Source organism: Chiloscyllium punctatum, chromosome 7 (assembly GCF_047496795.1).
Source record: "Chiloscyllium punctatum isolate Juve2018m chromosome 7, sChiPun1.3, whole genome shotgun sequence".
NCBI classification, from domain to species: domain Eukaryota; kingdom Metazoa; phylum Chordata; class Chondrichthyes; order Orectolobiformes; family Hemiscylliidae; genus Chiloscyllium; species Chiloscyllium punctatum.
In genome coordinates this window covers 66,452,359-66,478,808 of record NC_092745.1, presented here as the reverse complement: position 1 = coordinate 66,478,808, position 26,450 = coordinate 66,452,359, and the positions used below count along the sequence as shown (strand labels likewise).

The following is a 26,450-nucleotide window of genomic DNA, read 5'->3' as shown; positions in this document are numbered from 1 at the left end:
CAAAGTCATCTTCTCTCAGCCTTAAAGAATCCTTGATGAATTTCTGCACTACATCTTGCAGATGGACTTTCTGCTTTTATTGTAATGCAGAGAGTGAATGTGTAATCAAGTGGCACTCAAATTTATTATTATATGGTCCTTGGCAAATTTGACTTTTGTCTACCAACCACAATGGAATGAAGATGGAATAATAAATGAATAAGATTACTGCTTATGACGTTTACTCCTTGTTATTGTGTTTTGAGCGATACTCGACAGACAGTTGGAAGTCATACAAGGAAAAGGCTTTATTCTACCAATGTGCATGTGAGGATGCAGTTAAAAACGTTCAGTTCTTGCACACATTAGTTATGGTTGTTACTCTGGCATACAATTTGTCACAAGACCACAAATAAAGTAGTTACAGTATTGCAGTGTCCAGTGAACATGTTCCTTGAAAATGTGAACAGGTTCCCATTTAGAGCTATTATCACTCAATCCCATCAATGAATTTATAATTAACATACATAATCATGCTCACATCTCCTCTTGGATCTGTAATGTCCCAAATTAAGCTTACATTCTATGCTTTGTTTTAACCCTTACAAACCGCAGCTAGTTGGCAACCTAACACTGTAGCCTGCTATACACCAAAAATCCTTCTATATATTTGTCTAGTGTCTAGTTAATTTGTATTTAATGGGCATCTATACTCCCTTCCCCAAAATGCTAACTAATACCATTTATCAACGTAGCCAGAAAAAAAAAGATTCAACAAAATTTTGTTACTCATTACATAAAAATTTATTGCTTCTTCTTAAATGTAAAAAAACCGAGCTTCCTGACATTTATTTTCAGATTAGAAATAATAGATCATCTTTCACCATGATATGACACACATAGGAGAGATGCATGTGAAACTAAACCAAACTGAGTCAACATTGACAAATACACAATATACAAGGGCTACAATTCAGATATGTTTTAAGATGTTGTTTCTGCATACACACTTACATGAATATGAACATGAACATTTGTTGAAAAACTAAACTATTTTCCATTATTGACATTTAAAACAGAAATTCCAAGGGTATCAACAACCAACTGAATGGCTTTTAAAGGATCCACAATTTCTTTCATATTGTCTCTCCTCAAGACCCAGTCTGGTTTTAGTCTGCAACACAAGAAAGAAAGAAGTTCAGCAAAACTGCGATTTTAAAAAAAGGAATAAAAGACAAGGAATAAATGGAACAGATGAGTGAAAAAGAATGACAACATAATGAAAAAGTAAGAAAATGGGTTCTTACTTAGAAACTAAACTTGTTCGGATAGGAGTAGCTGGAATACAAGAAACACCATTGCAAGGAGTAGACATCCGCAGCTTAACAGTCATTCTGTCTATATCCATCTTGTGTTTTCTCATAGTGAGCTCATAAATGCTAAGGATACGATCCACTGCTCTGGGCAGGTTTCGAATTTCCTGAAAACAGAAACTACCATTAGTGCATCGGTTTCAACAAAAGGGCCCTTTGTCTTCCCTGTTTAAGTGGGGGAGAGGAGAAATCAACAAGAAATGAACCAAATAATGCAAAATACTATAGACGCTGTAAAATGACATAGCTCTGAAGAGGAGTCACACTGTATTGACTGCTAACTGTTTCTCTCTCCACAGTTGCTGCCAGACCTTTTAAGTTTCTCCAGTATTCTGTGTTTATATAAGAAATTAACCATAACTCAATTATTTATTTTCTGCAAAGGCAATTTATTTCAGCAAAATGGAATTTATCCAATTGAATGTTACTGTATCTAGACAAAATAAAGCACAACCTCCGAATAAATATTTGTCTATTGAATACAAATCAAGCAGCAGAATTGGCAATTGCCACATTTTATTCAAACTGGCATTAAACTTTATCCATAATGAAAATGTTTAGAAAATACACTTGCAGATATATTTGCTCACCATTGCCCTCTTTGAATCCTTTGAGAGGAGTGCCAGTAAACAGCAAACCTTTGTAAAAATGCTGCTACACTTGTCTGAGATCTTGTCACCAGCTTTCCCTCTATACATTTGCAACAAGTCGAGTAACGTATTAATGGAATTGTCCACTTCATACACCACTGTAGATGTTTTGTGATACTGGAGGTCATGAAAATAAAAATGCAATTTTATTCATTCATAGCGAAAACTAAGCTATACCTTTATGCTGATAGGGAGGAAAATCTAGAAAGGAACAGCTACTACAATAAGGTAAGCAAAATTTCCAATCATAAATATCCTACATGGTTTTTGTCACCATTGAACATCATAAAATATTACAAAAAAACAGAAAGAGAAACCTGCCACTTTGTGAAAGGCTGGGGGTGAATAAAAAGAGATTTTGCTGATGCAGCGACTATTACCCTCTTCACCATCACAACCACATTAAAACCATACAGCTCAGTAGAATCCTGCATTAGTCCCGTGGAATGAGTGAACAGTTAGCCTTTATGGGTGTCAACTGAACAACCTAAAAACGTCCAGAATTATCCTAGCATTTCCAAAGCAATTGTTTTTAAGACATATTATAATCGATAGAGTTAATGGGAGTTCTCTTTTCCCTAGAATTCAAGATTGGGGACACAATTTTAAGGCAAGAGGAGATAGATTTAAACAAGATATGAGAGGTATTTTTTTTTTATACACAGAGGGTGGCTCGCATGTGGAATGAACTCCCCGAGAAAGTGGTGGATATGGGTACAATTACAACATTTAAAAGACATTTGGAGAAGTACATGAATAGGAAATGTTTTGAAGAATATGGGCCTGGAGCAAGCGATAGTAGACTGGTTTAGTTTGGGAGTATGCTTGGCATGGACTGATTGGACAGAAGAGTCTGTTGCCAAGCTGTATGAATCTCTGTAATTGGACCTTCCTGCAAAGATGAGACTGAAAAAGAAATGGTCTACTAGAAAGAGCCCATGTGTGAAACATTGCAGGTTAACCCCTTAAAGGAGAAATGATGATAATTCAAAATGAGCTGTCAAGATCAGAAATCAGAGATGTTAGAAGTACCATGCAAGAGGGATCCTATGAAAAATAAAGCAGATTAAATCAGTTACCATCTTTTGAAGCTGCTTTACCTTGTTTCAGGTATAAGAGGGCATAAACTGCATGAAATGTCAATTCAAAAATAATGTAAGAAAATATTATCAGTGAGCAAGTGAACATTTTGTGGTTCAAGTTCCTCAGGGAAGATTAGATTAGATTACCTACCGTGTGGAAACAGGCCCTTTGGCCCAACCAGTCCACACCGACCCACCAAACCACAACCCACCCAGATCCATTTCCCTCTGACTAATGCACCTAACACCACAGGCAATTCAGCAAGGTCAATTCACCTAACCTGCACATCTTTGGACTGTGGAAGGAAACCGGAGCACCTGAAGGAAACCCACGCAGACACGGGAGAATGTGCAAACTCCACACAGACAGTCACCCAAGGCTGGAAACGAACCTGGGACGCTAGTGCTGTGAGGCAGCAGTGCTAACCACTGAGCCACCATGCCGCCCCAAAAGATGGAAACAATTACTATTAGTTGATACATAGGCGGTCCTTGGGTTGAGAACAGATTTCCTTCTGGAGTTTTTAAAAGTCAATTTGAATGACAGTTGGAACAATGCAGGACAATAATAAAGGAGTTGTTTCTAAGTGCAGGAAATGCTTGTATATTTCAGATAATTAAAATTACACCCTGTGTGAGATCACATTCATAAGTATGAGTGTTTGAGAGTCGTACCTTCATGAACCCTATGTAAATACAAAGATGGATTTCTTTCAAGCAATACTTTGGCTTACATTATGAGTAACGAGACATGATAACCATGGCAAACCTGGAGCAGCAGGTGACTTAGAATACTGATCTGATTTTCAGATTAACATCCAAATTATGGGTCAGATTACTTCTCGACATTACATTTTCACCTTCTAATTCACCCTGCACGATCATCATATTTTCAATCTGCAGCATTACTGCAGCCACCTCAGGAAACATGCCCAAGGTGGGAAGAGAATTCTAATGTGGGCAATTTAGGAGACTAGTACTTCAGCTCAATTCTGAACATAAATATTATGCACACTAGGCCTGACCCCAAATGCCTCCTCCTTACTCTAACTGCCTCTGTCCCAATATTCATATGGACACAAGTCATGAGCCCTGCTATAATTTTGGGAAGCTCTTGAGATCTTCATGAAGTAATCAATATAAACAAATAGCCATTCTAAAACCTCTCCAAAAAAGTATTAATTCTGAGCACAAAACTACCAAAACCAAGCTCTCAATCCACTTCTGCCTTTGTCCGCATCAGCTGCTGAACTAAATACAAGTAGATTTGGATCTTAGCCAAATGCTCGCAACGAGAATGCAAAACACGACTTTGCCAGGAAAGCCTCTAAAGTTGAATCACTATAAATCTTTTGAACCAGAAGAACAGATGGTCAAATGCCCCACTGTTTCGAACAGCAATGCAAATTGCTGACTTTGAAATCAGCAAAATGACATCTCTGTACTATTGAAGGAAGAAAAGTGTTTTGTCTACTGGATAATGGTCTCTAATGTATCTGAGCACCTTTGCAATGCTGGTCAATTTTATGATCATTTGATTTAGAGAACAAACCCCATAAATCACTGCATTAAAAATATGCTTAAATCATACAACACATAATTATGACATATCAAATTGGCAACACCTTTCAAACTTGTACGTCAATAGGTTCCCAATTCATAAATAACCCTTCCTTCAAGGTTCTTGATGGACAATCCGACATATTTCACACATGTGTGAGGAACTCATCCACCTAGCTAAAGATATTAAACTATGGGACATTTTAAATTGAGATAGGCATTTAAAAGACAAAGCATAATGTGTATATCAGCTCTGGTCATTCCCTGCACCACTCAAAATGGCAGTTGGCATGAGGCTGTTGGGGAATTTAAATTTGTAATGACCCAACCTTCACTCTTGGTCACCTAGTATAGATTGGTCCGGTGTAACAAAGACAATGTCTGACTAATTTTCCCAAAGGCTTCCATTATTTAAGCTTGCCTGAAGGAAGGGGACAGATATATAGCTATGCTAAATCAACAACTCCGTTACTATATCATGCAACTACCAAATGGGAGACCACTTCCACTAAATAATAGCCTTTTTCCATTTCGCAAATCTTAATTTTAAATTAATTAACCTTTTAAGAAAACCATGGTGCCCACTGAAAATGTTTGATTGTTTAAAAGGTAACTGTCTGTGTGGAGGATTATGGGCATTGCTGGCTAGTTGCCCAGAGGACAGTTAAGACAACCACATTGCTGCTGTTCTGGTTTAGGCAAGACCAGTTAAGGACACAATGCCCTCCCCTAAAACAGAATTAGTGAACCTCATGAGTTTTCCCTGACAATTAAGAATGGCTTCATGGTCATCACCAGACTGTTAATATGAAATTTTTATTGAATTCAGATTCCACTATATGCCTTGGCAGGATTCCAAATCTAGGACCCAAACATTACCGGGTCTCTAGATTAATAGTCTAGCGATAATGCCACTAGGCCTTCGCCTTCTCTCAACTGTTACAATCAGGAGGTCAGCTCAAGTTAACCAATGTCCAAGTACACAGGGTAGTCAAAAACATTTGGATGGAAAAATTTAATAATCATAACTTTTGAGCAAGTCAACAATATAGCCACATCCTGACTACTAATTTAAATTCAACATACTTAATTATTTATATCTGCCTCAACACAGGAAGACTTTCTTATACCAACTACCCTAATATACCTTTAAAAAGCCCTTTTAAAGAACAGAATTTTTCTTTTTAATAGGCTATCATCATTTAATATGGATAGTACCTTTGAAAGATTGAGGAGAACCTGTACTGCATACGTAATCACTTCCATAGAAGGCACACTGCGGTTACAACTCCTGATCAAAATTAAAATAATAGGAGTTGCTCCACTTCGAGCGAGATTTTCACAACAAATGGAAGATAGTCTGGTTGCAGCCTCTGAAAATAAATAAATGGATAATATTAAAATTATAACAATTTCTGTAATGGAGATTAGCAGATACTTCATGAAATTGGCCAGTATGGTCAATACCCACTTCAAGCCAAGTTTTAAACATGAAAAAACCTCAGCTCTTCAGCGAATACATGAGAGAAAAAAAACACTCCTTCAAAATTTGCTCATAAAACACTGCCTGTATGTCCTTAACCCTCACCTCAAACAAGTGCTAGATTTCAGAGATTTCTCTATTATTCAGTTTTATAGATGGGTTCTCTGAGTGTTCAAGTGGATTATCTCACACCATCTTCTGCTTAAGTGACACAAAAAGCACAGAAAGATCAAACTGGAAGTTGCACTTGGAATTGGGATTATACAGGGGATGCCTGCCTCAGCAACATCAAAATATTTACAGTCAATGTAGGATGACTTCACACAACTCGATAATCAGAAAGACTAATCTAATCATTTCTCATCTAATCTTATTGTATTGCACAAATGAAAAAAACGGAAATACACAAACCTAAATGTTTCAAAGCTGCAAGAATGTGAGAGAAATGTTTGTATTTAAGAACGTAATCTAGTGCTACAGCTGTCCTGTTGCACAATTTCTGCTCCTCAGTGCTGTTCTGATTAGCCTGTTCAATGTGGCGTCTGATAGTATTTATTTGAAGATTGTTGGTTTTCTTGCGCAAGCAATATCCTCGCCACAAAGCCTACAAAATTAGAAAATTATTTTGATATTTTCTTTGACAAATAACCGCATTATTCCATTAAACTTAAAGTCCATAAGAACAAATTGAAATAAAAGTATTTATAAAATTATGTATACCACTGTGAAACAGCACTCTCATCACTAGGCAATTGATTTTCAATCAAAATAAGACAACTTTAAGTTTTTAAAAGTATATGATATTTTGTAAATTCCAAAATAACCAGAAATCTAAATTATACAAAATGTACTTTTTTCTTTCTTGTTAGTTAATAAAGCAAATACGTTAACTGAAACTAACTACAATCAAAGATTTAGTACCTGTATTTTGATAACTCCACTATGAAATCTTTGTTTCCGAGTTTTATAAAGGAAATGTCTTGCAACTTTCTGAATTACAACAGCAGCCTTGTGACGACGCATGAGCCAGATCTTCACTGTCCGTTGAACTACAATAATCTTATGATAATCATCAAGATATCTTCTGCGTTGAAGACAAGTTCTGAACAATCTCTATAATGAAATATACGTGTAATACTGTAACAAATAACCACTTCAACCTAGCAAAAACATCAAGGGGACCTTCAACACCCACTCAACCAGAAATGGATTTGGAAAAAGCTAGAGAAGTGTCAAAATACATTATGGATTAAATAGTCCAAGCAGACTGAGTGAACAAGTGGTTATAAGGTAATTTAAAAACAAGGTAGTAAAGTAATTTTGGCAGCAGTAACTCAATTGAGCAGTACTAGCATGCGTGAGATTATATGACACAAGGTGCACAGATCAAGTCTCAATCAATGTTCCAAATTCAAAAATCAACTCTGACATTTTAGAATGCTGCATTATTGGAAGTGTGATCTTCAAGTGGAGAGATTAAAACAAAGCTTCCAGCTGGCTATTCAAATAATTCAAACGATTCAGCATCCTGGTCAACAATCCATGTTCAAACACAACTCATTCATTTTCTGTTTTGGAACTTTATGCATAGATGGCCATTACTACAGTGACTGCATCCTCATTACTTGACTTCCTATCTGTTCTTTGGCAGAATGAACACAGGAGTGACATTTAAGCAGCCTCTAGACAAGCACTTAAAATGCCAGGGCAGAACACTAATGGACCAAGTGCAGGTAAGTGGGATTAGTACCTACTGGTCAGGATAGGCATGGTGAGCCAAAGGTCCTCTTTCTGTGCTATCATCTCATCTGATGTTACATGAAAACCATTTCCTCAGAAGATTAGATATTCTCAAATAATGGTAAAAATTTAGAAAAAGTTAAAAGACTTGTAAAGGCTCAAGTCATCATAAAACAATGGGATTAATCTCTTTTGGTAAAATGTAGACACTGTAAAAGATATTTAACATATGTAAAAGACCAGTTCTTCATTGTCGACAAGTGGTAAACTTCCAGTTTTTTAAGAATCCCGGTCTTAAGATGATCACTTGGATTGAACATCACTCTTTTCATTTTTTTTTACCTGGATAAAGATGACAGAATTAATTGCTTCTTGTGCACTTTTAAGAGCCTTGTATCTTTTGTACATTCTTTGAATCTTAAAAGCACAAAGATGGTGATAAACAGCAGCAGTGAAACGAAGCCTCTTTTTTGCCAATTTTTGTTCAACAAGCTGTAAAGTGAAGAGGAAAAATAAATATTGAAACAAAATAGGCATTTATAGCATTCGAGTTATTATGGAAAAGTCAAAATTTGAAATCTGAACAGACAATTTACAGCCTTCTGGAACAAAACTTACATTCAATTTAAATATGTATCTGGAGACCAAGCATAGTTTTCCACTTCTTAATTTTAGCTCCTTATACCGACAAATGAAATGGACTATCCCCAACAATCCTAAAGGGCAGTAGTGATTTTCACATTTGCTGTCTTCATTCCCAGTGCCCTGAATGCAAGCAACTGGAGCTGCAACTTTGCTTTTGCATGTTAAACATTTTTAATAAATTTATTTTAGACACTGCTGTGACCACGTAGCATAATTTCTCCCTTCATTTAGTTGACACCAACTCGGATTTACCTTTTATTTAGAGTCATTTTGAAAAAAAAAATTCATGGGATTTCGACACGACTGGTCGGGCCAGCATTTACTGTTCATCCCTGGTTGTCCTTGAGAAAGGTGATGGTCAGGTGCTTTCTTGAACTATTGCAGTCTACTTGCTAAGGTAGACACAATGCCTTTTGGGAGGGAGTTCCAGGTTTTTGACACAGCAACACTGAAGGCATGGTCATTTAATTCCAAATCATGACAGCAAGAGGCTCAGTGGGGAACTTCTGGGAGGTGCTGTTCCCTTGCAACTATCCTTGTCCTTCTAGATAGCAGTGGGCGTGGTTTTGGAAGACGTGGCTGAAGAGCCTTGGTGAATTTTATTCACCCCATTTACCAAATCCAGCCTGTACCAAAATCTTAAATGATCCCCAACTGACAATTAGGAGCAAAATTAAATTGATAACTCATTTTAGGATGATTATATTGCACAGATTTCCTCAACAAATTAAGTCAGTTATCAGTTTCTTCCTGACTGGTAACAATAACATATTTCATCAATTTTCAGACAGTTGTGTATTAAAGAAAACTAGCATGAATTTTGTAGATAAATTGTGTTTAATGAACTTGATTTGAATTTTTAGATGACAGAAGTTTTGTTATTTATAGACTTCACAAAAGGTATTTAATTAAGAGACATATAATAAACTTGCTGGCAAAAATGCCTCAATTAAAAATTTTGTTATGGGAGTATGAATACAGTTACAGTCAGTTCTTCTATAACACAATGGTTGAGTTTTTGTGCAATGCCATGTTATAGAAAAAACTTGCTTTAGAAACAGTGCTTTAAGTTTTGGTGATGTAATTGCATTACAGTCAACACTGTTTCTAAAGCACAAACTTTTAAAACATGTGTTCCCAATTTGTCAATTGCGTTACAGTGAATGTGTGTTGACAAAGCACACGTTATAGCAGAACAATCTGCAGTTGAGTGATAAGGAACATTAAATAATAATGAAGAGTTGTTTTTTGGATTGAAGAATGATGTTGTCATGTCCAGTATAGATGAAGACTTTAAAGCTGTATTTTTAAAATGAACATGCCTTTTCATACAGTGTGATGCTGGAAAAGCACAGCAGGTCAGGCAACATCCGAGGAGCAGGAAAATTGATGTTTTGGGCAAAAGTCCTTCATCAGGAATGGCCGAACCAGTGATTTTCCTGCTCCTCGGATGTTGCTTGACCTGCTGTTCTTTCCCAGCACCCTGTAATCTTGCCTCTGATCTCCAGTACTCACTTTTGCTTATGCCTTTTAATATTGCAAATATCAAAAATAGTATTTAATTATATACAAACACAGCCACATGTGAAATTCACAAGTCCCTTTTTAAAGAAGGGACCAAACAAGACAATGTACCAACTGCTCAATCTTCCAGCTTCACTGTGGATAACAGATATTGAAACTCAATGGGTGCTCGGCAAATATAAAAATGAATCCTATCAAACTTTCACCGTCTTGTAATGACTTCTCATCTCAAATTCCAAGACTTAGCTGTCTCAAACACTTGGTGTGCATAGCCACAATTCAAGAAGAAAACCAGCTCAATGCTATTTTGGTAAACTAACGGGCTATGAGTAAGACATCATGTTTGTTACCTGTTCTTTCAAAAGTTACAGCAGAAGCTGTTCTATTCAGAAACATGATCAGAGATAACATCTGAAACATTACAAAAAGCTATTAAACAAGCTGCAAGCCAAAAATGTAGCCAAGATGACAATAACTTAAATTCTCCCCAATCTGTTCCACCTCAGGTTCTCCTGACACCTTGGCAATTCAGCTACAAGAAACCTTGAAGCTGACCACGCATTATCTGCTATACAAGGCTTCCATTCCATTTGGAGCATCAATTCAATTAAGAAACATGCCTGCTAGGAAAGAGACTAATTTAAAAAAAACTCTTTATCCCCTTCATCTGCAGATAAATCTTTGTGTATATGATAGTTGAGATGTTGTTAAACTTGAGACAAATATGGGGTAATAAACTATCTGCCTAGATTTAAACTCAAAAACGTTTGATGCTAAATAATTATTTAAAATTGAGACAAACCACCCCGTAGGCAAGAAAATACATTTACCTCACAGAACAAAAGTACTTTGATCGTGGAAAATAAGAAAATATACAAGCTCCTGTCTGTGACAAATGGCTACTAGCCAAAGCAGATCAGTCACAGATATCAAAATCTGAACTCAAAAGGAGGAAGGACGGAAATGAGAAAAAGACAAAATTGTTAAAACATAGCAGGGAGTTACAGCAATAAGCTTTGGGATTACTAGCAATATAAGATGGCTACTTTTGACTTGAAAGCATTTCTGCAAGTGGATTCAACTTAGCAAAAATTAGTATCACTAAACATAGGGCAGTTATAAACCATAGCTAAGCAGGTGGACCTTAACATATACCTTAAAGCATGTACAAAGGTAGTAAAGATGCTGATTGAGCAGGGCAAGTAGAAGTCACAGAATTTGAAACAAACAAAGTTACCTTAAACTTGTTTGGAAGAATGAAGGCTAGAATTACAACTTCAAGCAAAAGAGAAAGGATAAGACTAAGAGAAGAACAGAAAGAGAAGCCCAGAGATGAGAAAATAAAGTGGATTTCAAGTGATTCAGGAAGGAAACATTTAAAGTTTGAGTAAGAGTTACAAGTACAGAAAGACAGGGAATTGAGACAGTTTGCAGCAGCTAGAACCTAATAATAATTCCAACACACTTAGGCAGCAACACATTTTGTTTTCCGAAAATATTACCAATTTGTGCACAATTTGAAGGAGGATGTGGAAACCTTCTTTGCAACCGCAGGGCATTACAATGGCCAAAGTTTTAAACAGAAGAGAATAGTAAATCATTGTCACTTGTGTTTTTTAAAAAAGAAACAGTGAAAAGTGTTTAAGTCACCATACCACAGCACCTATATTAATAACAGAAGGCATAGATAAGAGAATTTTTAAAAACTAAGACAAAGTTCATGGCTCCTGGTTCAGGAAGACAGTACTGCTGAAGAAAGCCAGTGAAGACCACCACAGCGGGCTGCCGGAAGTCACGAAGTATGCCATCCACATTGGGCTGCGGGAATCCCAGGCCACAACACACAGCAGAAGCTGACCCAAGGACCAATCTCAGCTGAAGCCAGCCATCTATGCCAGGTGCTAGAATTTTAGGGATGAATCTCAGGAGCTGTATAGAGCATATCTGCTTCCTACTGAGGCTAATCTCTCCCGAGCCGCACCATAGTTCCAACGTGCTTCAAGGCCGCTATCATCGTCCCCATGCTGAGGAAGTCTTCAGCGTCCTGTCTTACCAAGTACACCCCCGTTGCGCTAGCGCCCATCATAATGAAGTGTTTCAAGATGCTCGTGATGAGGCATATTAAAACCCTGCTTCAGTTCTGCATTTAACACTAGCATTCCTCAGCACCTGATTGGAAGGCTGAGTCTGCTGGGAGAAAATACCGTACTTATCTTTGTAACTGGATCCTGGATTTCCTCACTGGGAGACCTCAGTCAGTCCAGATTGGGAACAGCATCTCCAACACCAAGTGAGCACAAAGCCCCCTAGGGTGTGTGCTCAGTCCACTACTATTCAACTTGCTGGCACATGACCAAGCAGCAATGCATAGATCGAATCACATTATGTTTGCTGATTACACGACTGTAGTGGGTCTCATCAGCAAGAACGACGAGTCAGCATTCAGAGAGTAGGTGCAGTGACTAACGGACTGGTGCAGAGCCAACAACTTGTCCATGAACGTGGACAAAATGAGAGATAGTTGTTGACTTCAGGAGGGCACAGAGCAACCACTCTGCTGGATATCGATGGCTCCCCCGTGGAGTTCGTGAAAAGCACCAAATGTCTTGGCACAGAATCGCACGCACCTGGTCGCGCAACACCAGCTCCATAGCCAAGAAAGCCCAGCAGCACCTCTACTTTCTGCGTTGACGGAGGAAAGCCCACCTCCCATCCTCACCACATTCTACAGAGGGTTCTTTGAAAGTACTTTCACAGTTGCTGCATCACTGCTTTGTTTGGGAATTGCACCGTATCAGATCATAAGACCCTACACAATGGATAGTGAGGACAGCTGAGATGATTATGTAATTTGTGCTGGCCATGAGGTACCTTGGTCCTGGAGGAATGCTGCCTTGTTTTTTTTTTACTGTATCAGTTGCATATGGCAGAAATGACAAATAAAATCTACTCTACACTACTCTAGTGTGACATCATATTGTTGGCAGCAGTAGCATGGCATTGGGGTTGATGAGACCCTCCTGAGGTCAGGCTCTGAGTGTCGCACTCATCACAAAAATGTTAGTTAGTCAGATAAAACTGGAGGTTTATTCCATGTTGACGGTTGATAGTGCTGCCACTAATGATCATAAATAGTACTCAAGCTCAAGTTTTATATCAGTGCAACTCAAACTTTAGAAGAAGCAAAGTCAAGTAAGATACTACAGACTTTAAAAAGAACAAAGCAGCTGAACCAGAGGTCTGGTTATCTAACAAAGTCTTTCCAGGTTTCTTTAGGACCTGAAGAATTTCCAAAGCTACATACATTCTGTGAAAACCCAGTTACTCTCATGTAATTAAATCACTTACAGGTGTCTGTGAATGCTAATGATCATTTTTAAATATAAAGAAGGCAATGCAATCAGATTGTAGTTAATAGCCAAAAATATAGATGTGGATGTCACAAAGGACTAGCAAAAGCCAAGACGAGCAAAGCCATGATTAGTTATTTTAGCTGATAGGTGCTTCCTACTCAGTTATTGGGATCAGCAAATGTGACCGTAATTCCTATCAGTTCCTCTTTACTTCCGTTCTGAAATAGTATCTTGTCATCCTTTTAGATTTCTGATCTGGTGATTACATTGGTAAATGATTAAAGTTTTGTCCATTTCATTAGTTTTTGCATCACAAACATTTCCTTGAATGAATGTTACAACATTGTGTTGCACTGATGATTTTTAAAAAAATTACTATTAAAGAAATCTTTGCTATTTCCTTTCAGTTTCAATTAATTTGAATTTTGATCATCTTTGTCAAATATTTGCAAACTAGTATCATGAAATAACTCATATCAATGATTTAAACTTGAGCATACAGGCAATAACTTAAAAATTTAGAGATAACCAAACTTGAAAACTACTCTAAAACATGAAAAGGATAATGATAGGCTTCTAGAAGAGAGGGCTGGTGAAATACAATAAATTGCAGATAAAATGTAACACAGAATTGTGAAGTGAGAGACTTGTAAGAAGAATAAATATACGTAATATTACAAAGGACGCAATTCTAAGGAGTTTCAGCAGAAAAGGGACCTGTTGATATAGGATCAGAAATTGAAGTTGGAAGGACAGGTCAAGCACAGCTATTAATGAATCTGAACCCTGGACTTTATCACAAAGGCATACAGTACAAAGAAAACAAATTATGATGAATCTTCATAAAACATTTGATTGGTCTCAACTTGAACATTGTATTGATCTGTATATCACACTTTGGTAAGGATGCGAACGGGTTAGAGGGGATGCAGAAAAGATCCACGAGGATGAATCCAGGAACAAAAAAAGCTTCAGGCAGATTGACAGATCAAAGAAACTGGGCTTGTTCATCTTTGACAAGTGAAGATGTAGAAGAGTTATGATAAAACTGCTCCAAGTCATGAGCAGTCACACAGAATAAATAGAAGGAAGATATTCCATTTGGCAGAAGAGTTGATCATTTTAATGAAAAAATATAAAAGATGTGGATGGCAAAAGAATTAAAGGTGGCATGAAGAACAATGTTTTTATACAACAGGTAGTTAGGATTTAGAATGCAATTTCTGAAAAGGTGGTGGAAGCAGAATCATCATGCTTTCAAAACCAAATTACACAAGTATTTTCTATGAACATAAAATATTCTGGGAGGTTTATAGAGTGCTAACTGAGCTAAAAAATGAGCTTCAATAAATTAGAACTCATTCTACTTACTAACATCATACCTTTTTGCGAAAAAGCCATTCACGACATATGGATTGCAAGAGAATTACAGCCTCTCTGATTTTTTTGTATTTCATGTTTTCAGTTTTTGCAAGTCGCCATGTTCTGTAAATTCTTTGTATGAGCATTGCAGCCATTCTTTGCTGAAGAAACTTCTTTCTTTGCTTATAACTTCTGTAAGCAGACTGAATTTGAAAGGCAGCTTCATGTTTCTGTAACCCCAAAAATAAACAATAAGTATTGGTGGTATAATAATTTTTGAAAAGTAATTTGCTCCAGTAACTTGAAGTTTGACATCCTCCTTCAAACATTTAAAAACTGAAGCAGAGACTGGGTCTGGGACAGGTTAATAAATCATTCTTTGTGGACATATAAAGGATGGCAAAATATAAAATTTTCAGTCAGAGCAGAAGTAACCAATTATTTTCCAGAAATCTGGTCTTGGACTCCTGGGAGTCATGATATTAATTGGCCATCTATTTATTACATCACTGTATGGAGAGGCAATGAATAGAATTTAACCAAGGAAGTTAAACCAAAATGTACAGTCATACCTGCATTCTACCACTGACATTTATATCTGAAATATATTAATGGGTTGTAAAGAGTGGCAGAGTGATCTGCATAAGCAGTATTAAAGTTTTCATCGAAACGACACTGTAACACACCCAATGTAATCCTGGCTGTAGCCCACATAAAATATCAACATCACCCCTTGTTGCAATAAAATGATTGTTACTAATTATGGTCTACAGTTCTCAAAGCCAATTTCAAACAAAAAGACTGCATAATATTTAATTTGTCTGCAATGACCTGAATCTTTTTTGATTGAAGTTCCAAAGCTATTAGTTCAAGAGTTAAGCATAGCATTACCATGTCTTCTCTTCACCTGGTGCAGAATTTTACTCAAAAATTAGGCAAGTGTCAATTTTGGGGAGCTTCAGCAGATTTGCCATGAGCTCCATCAGGCAATTCTCTGCTGCTCACCCCATTATGTACACACCTCTGTGCACTCATTCCAATTGTGCCCTCACTTGTGGAGGAAATATTTGCTGCTGCTGGGACCATTTGGGCCACCAGTGTTATAATCAAGATTAGTTGCGCACCAGGTCATACTAGACCTTTACTGCACACATTGTGGGGTGGAAATGGAAAAAAGCTTCTAAGTGAATATAGGTAACATGAATACATTTCATTAGAAATAGAACTCACGATCGTAAATACTTAACATCTTTACATTAACACCAGTCTGACTGATTGTCATAGCTGCAAGAATGAAGCTACACAGGTTACCCTGAACCCTATCTGAAGGAGAGCGAATCTTTCCCTAGTACCTGGGGTAGCCGAAAAGGTTAGCATTGCTCCATACTGGAGTATCACATATTACTAGCTGTCTGAAAGCTTTCTGATATCAACATTATTTAACAGCAGGAAAAACAAAATTATGAAAAAAGTTGTAAAACAATCTACATTTGTTTTTGGAAGTGAGAAGAGTTGCTTGCCTTTTGAACAACAAATTTTGTCAGTCAATGAATGATAACTTCACCCAATTCATTTATTGGGAGCAGGAGTAAACTAAGGCCTGTCTGGCCTGTTATGTCCAATGCTGCCCTACTCTATCTAGACTTTCTGCTTGTTCAATGCCCTTATTTTCCTCCTGCTGCTGCTCTCCCAGTTCCTTAACATTCATCACATGCCTGTTTTCCTATTTCATTGCCCAAAATACATCAAGCAAGGGTTATGTAACATCCTCTGTTTGGTGTGTACTGCAGGGCTCCCACCAGACCTGTACAAGCATTGGAACTAATCTTCAGGGGAAGATTTGCTGCTTTACCATCGCCCTGGAGGAAAAATGGTTGCTTTTTATCTAAACTTGGCTTTAGTCAGCAAGTTGAGTAAATGAGTCATCAACTACAGTTGTAGAGGGTTGGTCTTGTTACCTATCAGCCACCCTTATAAGGCACATAGCCATTGAAATGAAGCAAGAACCTGAGCTATCAAGGACATAAAGCCTCATTAGTTGCTTCCAAGGTAATTGATGCAGACCTCGAAGATGTGACCACAGTTGTCTCCTATATTTACTGAATGGGAGCATTTTCTGTTAACATCAGCTACATTATGCAGTGCTGAGTATAACATAGATTAGAGTCAAGATTAGAGTGGTGCTGGAAAAGGACAGCAGGTTAGGCAGCATCCTAGGAGCAGGAAAATTGACGTTTTGGTCAAAAGCCCTTCATCAGCATATTAGTCGCATTAAATGCAAGACATAGGCAGAGATGCAGTATACATCAAAGTGAAAATTAAGGGAGCAAGCAAAGACCCTGGAGATATACCATATTTTGATGTAGGAAATGGGTGCCCGTCCCTGTGCACAAAGGTAGCCTCAGGTACACAGCATTGAAAGCCGCTGGTTTACTCCAAAATGAAGTGGCAAACAGAATTCTAAGTGAGTTATATATGTGCCATGATAATGGGAAGGCTGGGGCATTCTGAAGTCAAACTTCATGGCTGAAGGATGCAGGTAGATGCTGCCCATGTAGTATGCCCTGAGGTTTCAGACCAGACTTATGTTCATAACTGCCACAATCTAGTTTCTCTCCAGTAAACTGCATATTGTACAGGCCTCTCACCACTCACTAACAACATTCTTGTCTCACCATTAAAACCTGGGTGGAAAATTGGAACTTCTTTTTATCACCGTTGAGAATCTCATTCTTTCCAATCGTGCTATCTTTTCCCAATGTACCTGTTTTGTTTCAGAAACTAGGTAAAAATTATTCAGGTTCACTTCTTCCTCAAACTTTCTCAAATGTCTGAAAATAAAGATTATGTAATACCAGCAATTTCGTCTGAATTTGAATCCTGATTCCAGAACTAAATGAAAACAGAAGTTTAGAGCTTCCATACTCCACACAATTCACCAGAAAAAGGTTACAGAATTTTAATTCAGTTCACAGCCAGTCTAACTGGAGTGTCTGCAAAGTTTAACATGGTTTAATCAACATCATGCTGGAAACTGGGACCCCAACCATAACATTGTACTCATCTTAGTTCAAAGTAGTAAGCATGGAGAAAATGCAGAAAATTGTAGAGAAGCTGAACACCTACTGAAGAAGAGTCATGCTGGACTTATGCACTGGTGCTGCCAAAACTGCTGAGTTTCTACAGCGTTTTCTGCATTTGTTTCAGATTTCCAGCATCTGCAGTATTTTGCTTCTAATAAGCATGGAGATCTTTCACAGAATGAAGAGCCGCCATAAAATATTCCAGGTGCTTATTGACACAAAGGTATACTTGAAATATTGATAAAGATTTGTTTTACAAGGAACAGACTGTGCATGAATGATACTAAATAATATCATGTTATGTTTTGAAATTTGTTTTAATTGGAATTATTTACTAGTGGGTACTCATAGGTGGTACATTACAAACACACTGTAAATGCTTCCTTTTGCAATAAACTCATTTTTAGCCTAAATTAATAAAGCTGTGCAGGTGAACACTCAAATCCATCATAGGAATGTCTTTTAAAGTAACTGGCAGCAGGAGAGGGGTGAGGAAATCCATTATCTCTATTATGCAGCCAGTTTGTGTTGGTTTAATGAAATGTTGAATTCAATGATAGAAACCGGTTTTAAACTGACATCTGAATCTTGGGAAATGCACACAATTTGTTCCTGCATTGCACAGAGTGGACATTCTAACGTAGTATGTTTATGCCAATCCCTCAAATGCAAAGCATGCCCAAAAGGAGGAGGAAAATGCAGTCTACCTTCATCAGCTGATTTCTGGCTCTAATTCCTTTCCAAAAGGCCTGGATTTTGATTGCTGCCAATGTCCTTCTCTTGTTTTCATCCTGCAATCTCCTTGTTGCAACAGTTAGTCTCCATCTTTGCTGAATAACAATTGTGGCAGCCCGGATCCTTAAGAACCTAGTTGTGAAATACAAGAAAATGCAACCGAATCAAACTATATTGAAAAAAAAAGAAAATTTTTAAAATCAGGATTAAAAAAGTAGTCAACTCTTGAACTTTGTTTACCTCTGGTGCCTAGGAAGTGAACTTGATAAATTCTTAGATAGCAAACCAGACAGTACAAAGGACAGACAATCATTCATTTTTAGACCATTTCACAGGGAGCATGGAATGGAGGCTGAAACAGCATACTTTTTATCAGAACTAAAACATGGAATGAAGTCTAACTACGATGTGATTTTAAGTGTGTACATCACAGAAAGTTATGTAATGTCACATGATCTCTCTTCTAGCTTTAAGGCAAGCTGAAGACGTGTTAAGGTATGCTTAAGAAGATGTTTTCTTTATCTCAGCAGACTATCTAAATTATTCTTTAGCAGCATAGCAAGACCAAGAATTATAGAACTACTGAAAATGCAGCTGCAAGGGATTTAACACTTAAAATGTTTTTACAATGAGAATGTTGTGTGATAAATTTAAGCTCACAGCAGAGGTCTGATTTCTGTGTTGATTGCATCTAGAACAACAGCATTCGCTTTAAAGTAGGGAATTCCTTCCAAAATATTCCGTATTTAAAAGTTAATGTGCTAACTGATATAACTGCTAAGCTGTGCTATTACAAATCAACCTAAAAGTTACCACACAGGTTTTGTTTGGAAACTATGTGCACAAGTGGTCAGACAAGAAAACATAGTGGGATTTTATAACAGGAAAAAAAACGTGTCTATGCAGCATAATAAAAGTTCACAAGGCAACAACTGTAATCATGTCAGAAGTTGCTATCAGTTTCACTGTGCAACATCAGTAAAAGCTAACAGTTCTGTTTTCTCTGGAACTAAAAAAAACGTTTTTAACAAATTATTTGCAATAAAATGCTACCTTAATCTTTCTCGTTTTGTTCTCAATCGCTGTTTAATGAATATAACAGAGTCAAGTATGGACTTATACCGCCGACGTTCAATTTGAGCCTTAAACCATGCCTGGATTTTTTGCGCAGCTCTTGCTTTTCTGGCTAACTGCCTTGCTTTGTATTCACGGAATGCATTCTGACAAAAAATAATATGTAATAAAATATTTATTGACAACGGATGTCAAAGTTGGTCAGAAAGAACAGTAAACAGTTGTAAGTAAAATCATACATTTCAACTAAAAAAATGTAGCATTCTCAGGTAACAATATTTATGCAAATATCTCCTCTAAACTCAATCATGTATGCCTGACCAGTGAGCCTTGAATAAAAATGAGAAGGAACACAACAAAAAACTAAAGAAAATGAAATTCTGAAAAGACATCAACTTTTGAAAGGTGAAGAGAAAAAGGCAGCCCAAAACTCATTTCAATAAAGTTGAAGGAAAGTGCTTCAGTATAAATAGTTTAATGACAATGACTAGAAATTGTGCACATATTTGATGGAATTGTATAGTAAGGACAGATATTCAGGATAAAAAAGGAAACAAAACTAAACAAGAGACATTTAGTGACAAAAGGTGTGAAGAGCAGAATGTTGATTCTTTCAAAAGTCCAAAACTTGGTTAATTTGAAGTGAAATTGAGAACCAACTGCATCACACCAGTTCTATGAGATTAGCAGTCATTGCCAAGGTGACAAAATCTATCAGATGGAATTTTATCAAAGAATCAACTGTTGCATTTGTGATGGATCAGATTAACTGTTGAGTACAACTATGCACATTTAAAATGTAAACGTACGGAAAGACTATGCGCAGTCAAGCGAAATCGCATCAACAGTATAACAGTTTACTGTCAGGGCTCCTCAGAAAGAAAACAACAATTTTAAAATCAGTGAATACAAAATATATGTGATGATATATTATTTAGTTAATCATATAACTAAACAGGATCAGGGACAGGGGCATTAAAATTGTAGGTTAAAAAAAACTGGTTTGAATCCAGTATTACGGCTACTTTGCATCACCTTTTAGAGGGAAAGGAAAGGCAATGTCAAAGTCAGGGGTTGTATATTCAGGGCCATTAGAAAAACAGCTTTTTAGTTAAAATTTAATGCAAAACACATGTCCTAAATAATATATATTTGTTGACTGATAAATCCTTCGAACAATTCTACTTTCTGGAGTATGTCTAGATAGAGTGAAAGATAGAAAATCAAATTCTTATTTGAAAAAGACAAGCGGTGACTTAACCATAAATTTCAGTCAAATTTGAAATTTTTTAAAGGATTTAGCTGGGGAATATCTCAAGCAATGCTGTTTTATAAGGAATAACAGATAAGAAGAAAATTTCTACTATTTAGCATTTGTGAGCGAAATACCTGAACTACAATAGCAGCATGCCTCAGTTGAATGTATTTTTCTTGTTCAACCTTTCTTTGACAATAAGCTCTGTAGTGTTGCTGTATCACACATGCAGCTCTCTTGTTTCGAAGAAATATCGTCCTTTGTTTTTTCCTACGATAACAGGCCTGCAAAGATTTTTATAAACAAAAAAAGGGGAGAATCAAAAAGTCATGGTTTTGGCAAAATGTGAAAATATTTCATCGGCACATTATTCCCCATTGTCCTGAATCTAATTCTTTCTTAAACAGCATTTCACATTTGCTGCTGCAAATATAGTCAATTATCTGGGAGCATTTCTTTGTTGAATCACTCATTAGACAACATAAGATTTCCCACAAGTGGTGAGCAAAGACAGAATGCTGAAAAATAAAATGACAGGTGGTCAGGGAGGATAAAACAAAACAAGGAAGTTTATTAATGTTCAATGAACAATGTGCACAGCAAAGGCAAACTGAAATCTGCCTCCTAATCATTCCCAGTGAGTTAAGGAACTATATTTAATGAAGTCACAAGATTGTTTGTGCTGCTAAATTAAAACTTCAACTATACTGATTATATAATACTACAAAAGGTACCAACTTACATACTACAGCCAATTTAAATATAAAATGTAATATTTGAAATATAGTATTACCTGAAGTTTTGTTGTGCTCTGAAGTATCATCTTATAATGTCGTTGGGCAAAATTTCCTCTTACTCTGGCTTGGAGCCTGATGACTAACTTCCTGAGTATCAAGTAGCTTGATCTATGTTGCTTCATCAAGAGGTAGGATCTGTAATAGCCTTGTAATATAGTAGTCGCTAGCTTATACCTTTTGTACAGTTTTTGAGCTTCTCTAGCCCGGAAGTGAGACTGCACTACAATGGCTGCAGATTTTATTTTGAGGAAAGTTCTCCTACATTGAATCATACGGAATGTTGACTGAATTTTAACAGCTGCATTTTTCTGTTTAACACACCGGCGGACAACCATACATCTGTATGCAGTCTGAATAGTGATAGCTGCCTGCCTCATGGACTGATATTGCACAAGCTGCAAACGGCCCATTTTGCAAGCTCTATACCAGTTTTGGATTGAAATAGCTGCCTGACACATAGCTCTGTAGCGTGCCTTTTCTCGATGACCACGGAAAGCTGCCTGCAGTACTATCACAGCTGATCTTTGAATCAAGAATAATTTTCTGGCAACGCACATCTGCAAGAATGATGTAATTCGGCGAATTGCCTTAATTCTTTTAGCCAAATCACGTGCTTTTTTCTTACGGTAAAATGCCTGAAATTTAATTGCTGCATTCTTCACTTCATTATATTGTTTCATACAGACATCTCTGACTTTGCATGCTCGGTATCTTTGCTGCACAGCCGTGGCTGCCCAGCAGAGTCTCTTATAACGCTGTCGTTCCTTATGCATTCGATAGTAACTCTGTATTAATGTTGCAGATTTATGCAGGCTTCTCAAATGCCGTCGAACCATCATTCCCCGGTACGCAGACTGAATAAGTCTAACACCATTGCGAAGCTTTATGTAATTATCATGATCTGTTTTCTTTTGAAGGTTAGCTCGATAATGGGTTTGAATTATTGTAGCAGCCACTTTCAATGCCCTGTATGGCAGGTGCATCCTGTGCATCCTAAACATAGCCTGTATGACTGTAGCTGCCTTGTGTTCACATTGTATCTCTCGACGTGCTTTCATACCCCTGTAAGCAGCTTGAATGGATATGGTTGCATTACGAATAGTGGAGTAATTTTTTTGTTGAATCCGAGTAAGCAGAAGTGCACGGTAACGCTGTTGAATCACAATAGTGGCAGTTTTAAGAGACAGATATCTTTTTCTGTCATTATAGGCATGAATTCTTCTCTGGATAATTACTGCAGCTTGACAAACTTGCTTAATTTCTTGTCTCGCTTTCATTCCTCGGAAACAAGCTTGAATACGAATAGTTGCTATCTTAACATCATTATAGCGTTTCACACAGGCATCTCTAATTTTGCAAGCTTGGAATTTTCTCTGCACAGCCGTGGCTGCCCAGCAGAGTCTCTTATAATGTTGTCGTTCCTTGTGCATTCGATAGTAACTCTGTATTAATGTTGCAGATTTATGCATGCTTCTTAAATGCTGTCGAACAATCATTCCCCGGTATGCAGCCTGAATGAGCAGAACGCTGTTGCGAAGCTTCCAGTAAATGTCACGATAGGTTTTCGCTTGAAGGTGAGCCCGATAATGAGTTTGTATGATTATAGTTGCCAGCCTTAAGGCCTGGTATGGAAGGCACACTCTGTGCATTCTAAATGCAGATTGTATTATTGTAGCAGCCTTGTGCCTGTGTAGAATCTCTTGCCTTACCTTCATGCCTCTATAAGCAGCTTGTATAGTTAATGTTGCGCCACGGATAGATAGATAGGTTCTTCGCTGCTTTCTACTCAATGCCAAAGCTCTGAATTGCCTTTGCAATAAAATCGAAGCAGCTCTAAGAGTAGTATAATACTTCCGGCTTGAGAAAGATCTAGCTGCAGCTTGGATAATTGTTGCAGCTTTGTGAATTTCTTTCACTTTTTTCCGGCTTTTCATTCTACGAAATGAAGCTTGCAATAATATGGCAGCAGACCTTATGTTTTGATATCTTTGACGCTGATATTTTCTTTGCACATGTGCCCTGAATCTATTCTGTATTATTAATGCTGCACATCTCATAGCCTGAAACTTTGCACGCATTTTGTGCATTCTGTAACAAGACTGTATCGTAATACAAGCTTGCCATTTTCTACTGTATTCTTTTCTTGCCATCATGCCCTTATAAGCTGCTTGAATTATTATTGCTGATTGGCACATTCTCAGATATTTTTGACGTTCTTTTCTTCCCATGATCTTTGCTTTAAAACGACGTTGAACAGTTAAAGCAGCATTCTTTAATAGTACAAACTGATGCTGGGCTTGAAATTTCCGGAAAGCAGTTTGAATGGCTACTGCAGCCTTATATTGCACTTTTAATTTTTCCCTTGTAGCCATTCCACGAAATGCTGCTTGAAGAATAATCACTGCTGTCCTAATATTAAGGTACTGAACTCGCCGACGCTGACTAACTTTGGAACTCCTATACCATCTCTGGATTGCAATGACTGCATTTTGCATTGCCGAGTATTTGACCCTTGATGCATGCCCTCTGAATGCTGCCTGGATTTTGGTGGCTGCTTTATGCTGAAAGTGAATCATTTTGCGCACACTGTAACCTTTGTAACCTGCCTGTAAACATATTACGGCTTCTTTGATTCTTAAGAACTTCTGTCTTTGACAAACCCCTTCAGTGTAGGCACGAAATTTTCTTTGAATTATGACAACAGCACAACGAATCTTAAGAAACTGCTTTCTTAGTCTATGCATTCTGAACATGGACTGAATTTTAACTGCAGATTCCATCCATAAACGCAACTGCTGTTGCATTAAATACAATCTAATAGCAGACTGAAGACGTACACAAGCTTCCCTTTTCTTCAGATATTCTTTGCGCGTCTCCAAGCCAAGTCTTTTAGCCCGGTAATGTCTCTGGATGTACAGTGTAGACTTCTTAAGAGATTTGTAATATTTTTGTACTTGCACCATTTTCATGGAGGCCTGAATTTTGATGGCAGCATTTTTAATTTTCATGAACTTTTTCCGTGAAGCATATCCCCGGAAAGCAGATTGTATCTTTACAACTGACCGTAAAAGCCAAAACTGTCTTCGTGCTTGAAGTCCTCTGTATGCAGATTGTAAGACAATAGCTGCAGACCTTAATGTGTTGTACTCAGACTGAGCTTTTTTTTGAGCTGTAATTGCTCTGAAATGAGTTTGTATTATACAAGCAGCCGCTTTCATTGAACAATATCTTCGCTGAGCTTGCCATTTTCTCACATAGGCCTGAATTGTAATTGCACATTGTCTGGATTGTAAAAATTTTAATCTTTTTTTTCTCATTTGCCAGTATGACTGAATAATATATACAGCTTTCAATTTTTTGGCAAACCTACGAGCCTTCATGCCATGAAAGTAAGCTTGTATGGTTATCGCTGCCTTGAGCATCAACATATGCTTCTCATTTTGAGCTTTTCTTGCTCGGTAAGCTCTGTAATATTTTTGAATGACCAGCACTGCAATTTTGACAGTGCAAAAAGCATGTTGAGCAATGCAGCATCTATACCATGACTGTATTCGTATGCAACTTTCTTTTTGACGTAAATACTTCTGTTTGTCTCTACACATTCGATACCATGACTGTATTTTAACTGCAGCTTTATTTTCTCTTATGTTTTTTTGAGCTTGCCATCTTCGAAAAGCCACCTGCAGTTTTACAGCTGCCTGTCTAAGTTTTCGATAATGCTGCATCTCCTGCCACCCCTGTTGTTTGGCTCTGAAACATCTCTGCAAGTTAATGACAGCTTGACGATATTTTCGGTACCTAATCTGAGCTAACCGCATTCTTACTGAAGTCTGCATTGTGATTACCATTTTCCGAATGGCAACAAACCTCTTTCGTTGCTGATACATTCTAAAAGTAGATTGGATTACTAAAGCTGACTTTGTTTGGCAATAAAGCTTTCTTGCTTGTACGCCACGGTAAGCAGATTGAAGTAGTACTGCAGCCCATTTCAATTTTTGATATGAAACATATTCACGCTTTCCTGTCACATATGCCTTTATGTGCTTCTGCAGTGTAAGAATAGCTTTCTTCCTCTTATTGATTGCATTTCTTACTAGATATCCTTTAGCATAAGTTTGCAACATGAATATGGATCGTTGAAATCGTTTGTATTTATATCGACAGAGGAAACCTCTTATGTATTTCTGGAGTAATACCGAAGCTTTGGCCTGCTCTTTGAGTTTCTGAGCTTTCCATCTTCGAAATGCAAACTGTATTATAACAGCTGATTGTTTGAATTTTAAATAATTCCTCTGCTCAGCTAAAGCTAACTGACGGGCTCTGAAATGCCTCTGAAGTGTAATAACAGCCTTTTTTGTACGTTTATAAGTGGTGACTGCGATTTTCATTCTTATGCGGCTTTGTATGAGAATGCAAGAGTGCTGCGTTCGCCGAAGCTGTCTTCTAGCAGCATATCTTCGCCAATAAGCCTATTGCACAGATACAAAAAATTACAATAGTAAAAATACATATTCTTGTATATTTTGATGTAGGCTATAATTAAAGATTAGACTAGCCACCCAAAAGAAAAGCATTCCGAAGTGTTACAATTTTGTGTAATAAGTAACTGTTAAGATACCATAATTAAGCATACAAAATAGTTCAGAAAATTTAAACAAATATCTGAATAGTTATCTCTCATTTGTTTTGAATTTTTTCCCCCTCCCAAAATGATTATTTGATATGAAAGGTTAGCAGATCAGAAACCAACGTGCA

General features: G+C 37.3%; 1 protein-coding gene across 3 annotated transcripts in view; it reads right to left on the bottom strand.

Annotated features, from left to right (window-relative positions):
- Positions 1–759: 759 nt before the first annotated feature.
- The window catches only part of aspm (assembly factor for spindle microtubules), a 55,999-nt gene continuing 30,308 nt past the window's right edge, over positions 760–26,450 (bottom strand). For 2 of the 3 annotated variants that reach the window (XM_072573896.1, XM_072573897.1), the window contains exons 18-29: positions 21,692–26,164; positions 21,033–21,182; positions 19,623–19,789; positions 18,542–18,701; positions 14,772–14,981; positions 8,210–8,359; positions 7,049–7,240; positions 6,539–6,731; positions 5,863–6,017; positions 1,943–2,119; positions 1,287–1,459; positions 760–1,153 (exon numbers count right to left, since the gene is read on the bottom strand). In XM_072573896.1, coding sequence (XP_072429997.1) covers positions 1,030–1,153; positions 1,287–1,459; positions 1,943–2,119; positions 5,863–6,017; positions 6,539–6,731; positions 7,049–7,240; positions 8,210–8,359; positions 14,772–14,981; positions 18,542–18,701; positions 19,623–19,789; positions 21,033–21,182; positions 21,692–26,164 — 6,324 coding nt within the window. In that variant the 3' untranslated portion in view covers positions 760–1,029. The remainder of the gene's footprint in view (positions 1,154–1,286; positions 1,460–1,942; positions 2,120–5,862; positions 6,018–6,538; positions 6,732–7,048; positions 7,241–8,209; positions 8,360–14,771; positions 14,982–18,541; positions 18,702–19,622; positions 19,790–21,032; positions 21,183–21,691; positions 26,165–26,450) is intronic. The other variant, XM_072573898.1, reaches the window with a different exon arrangement.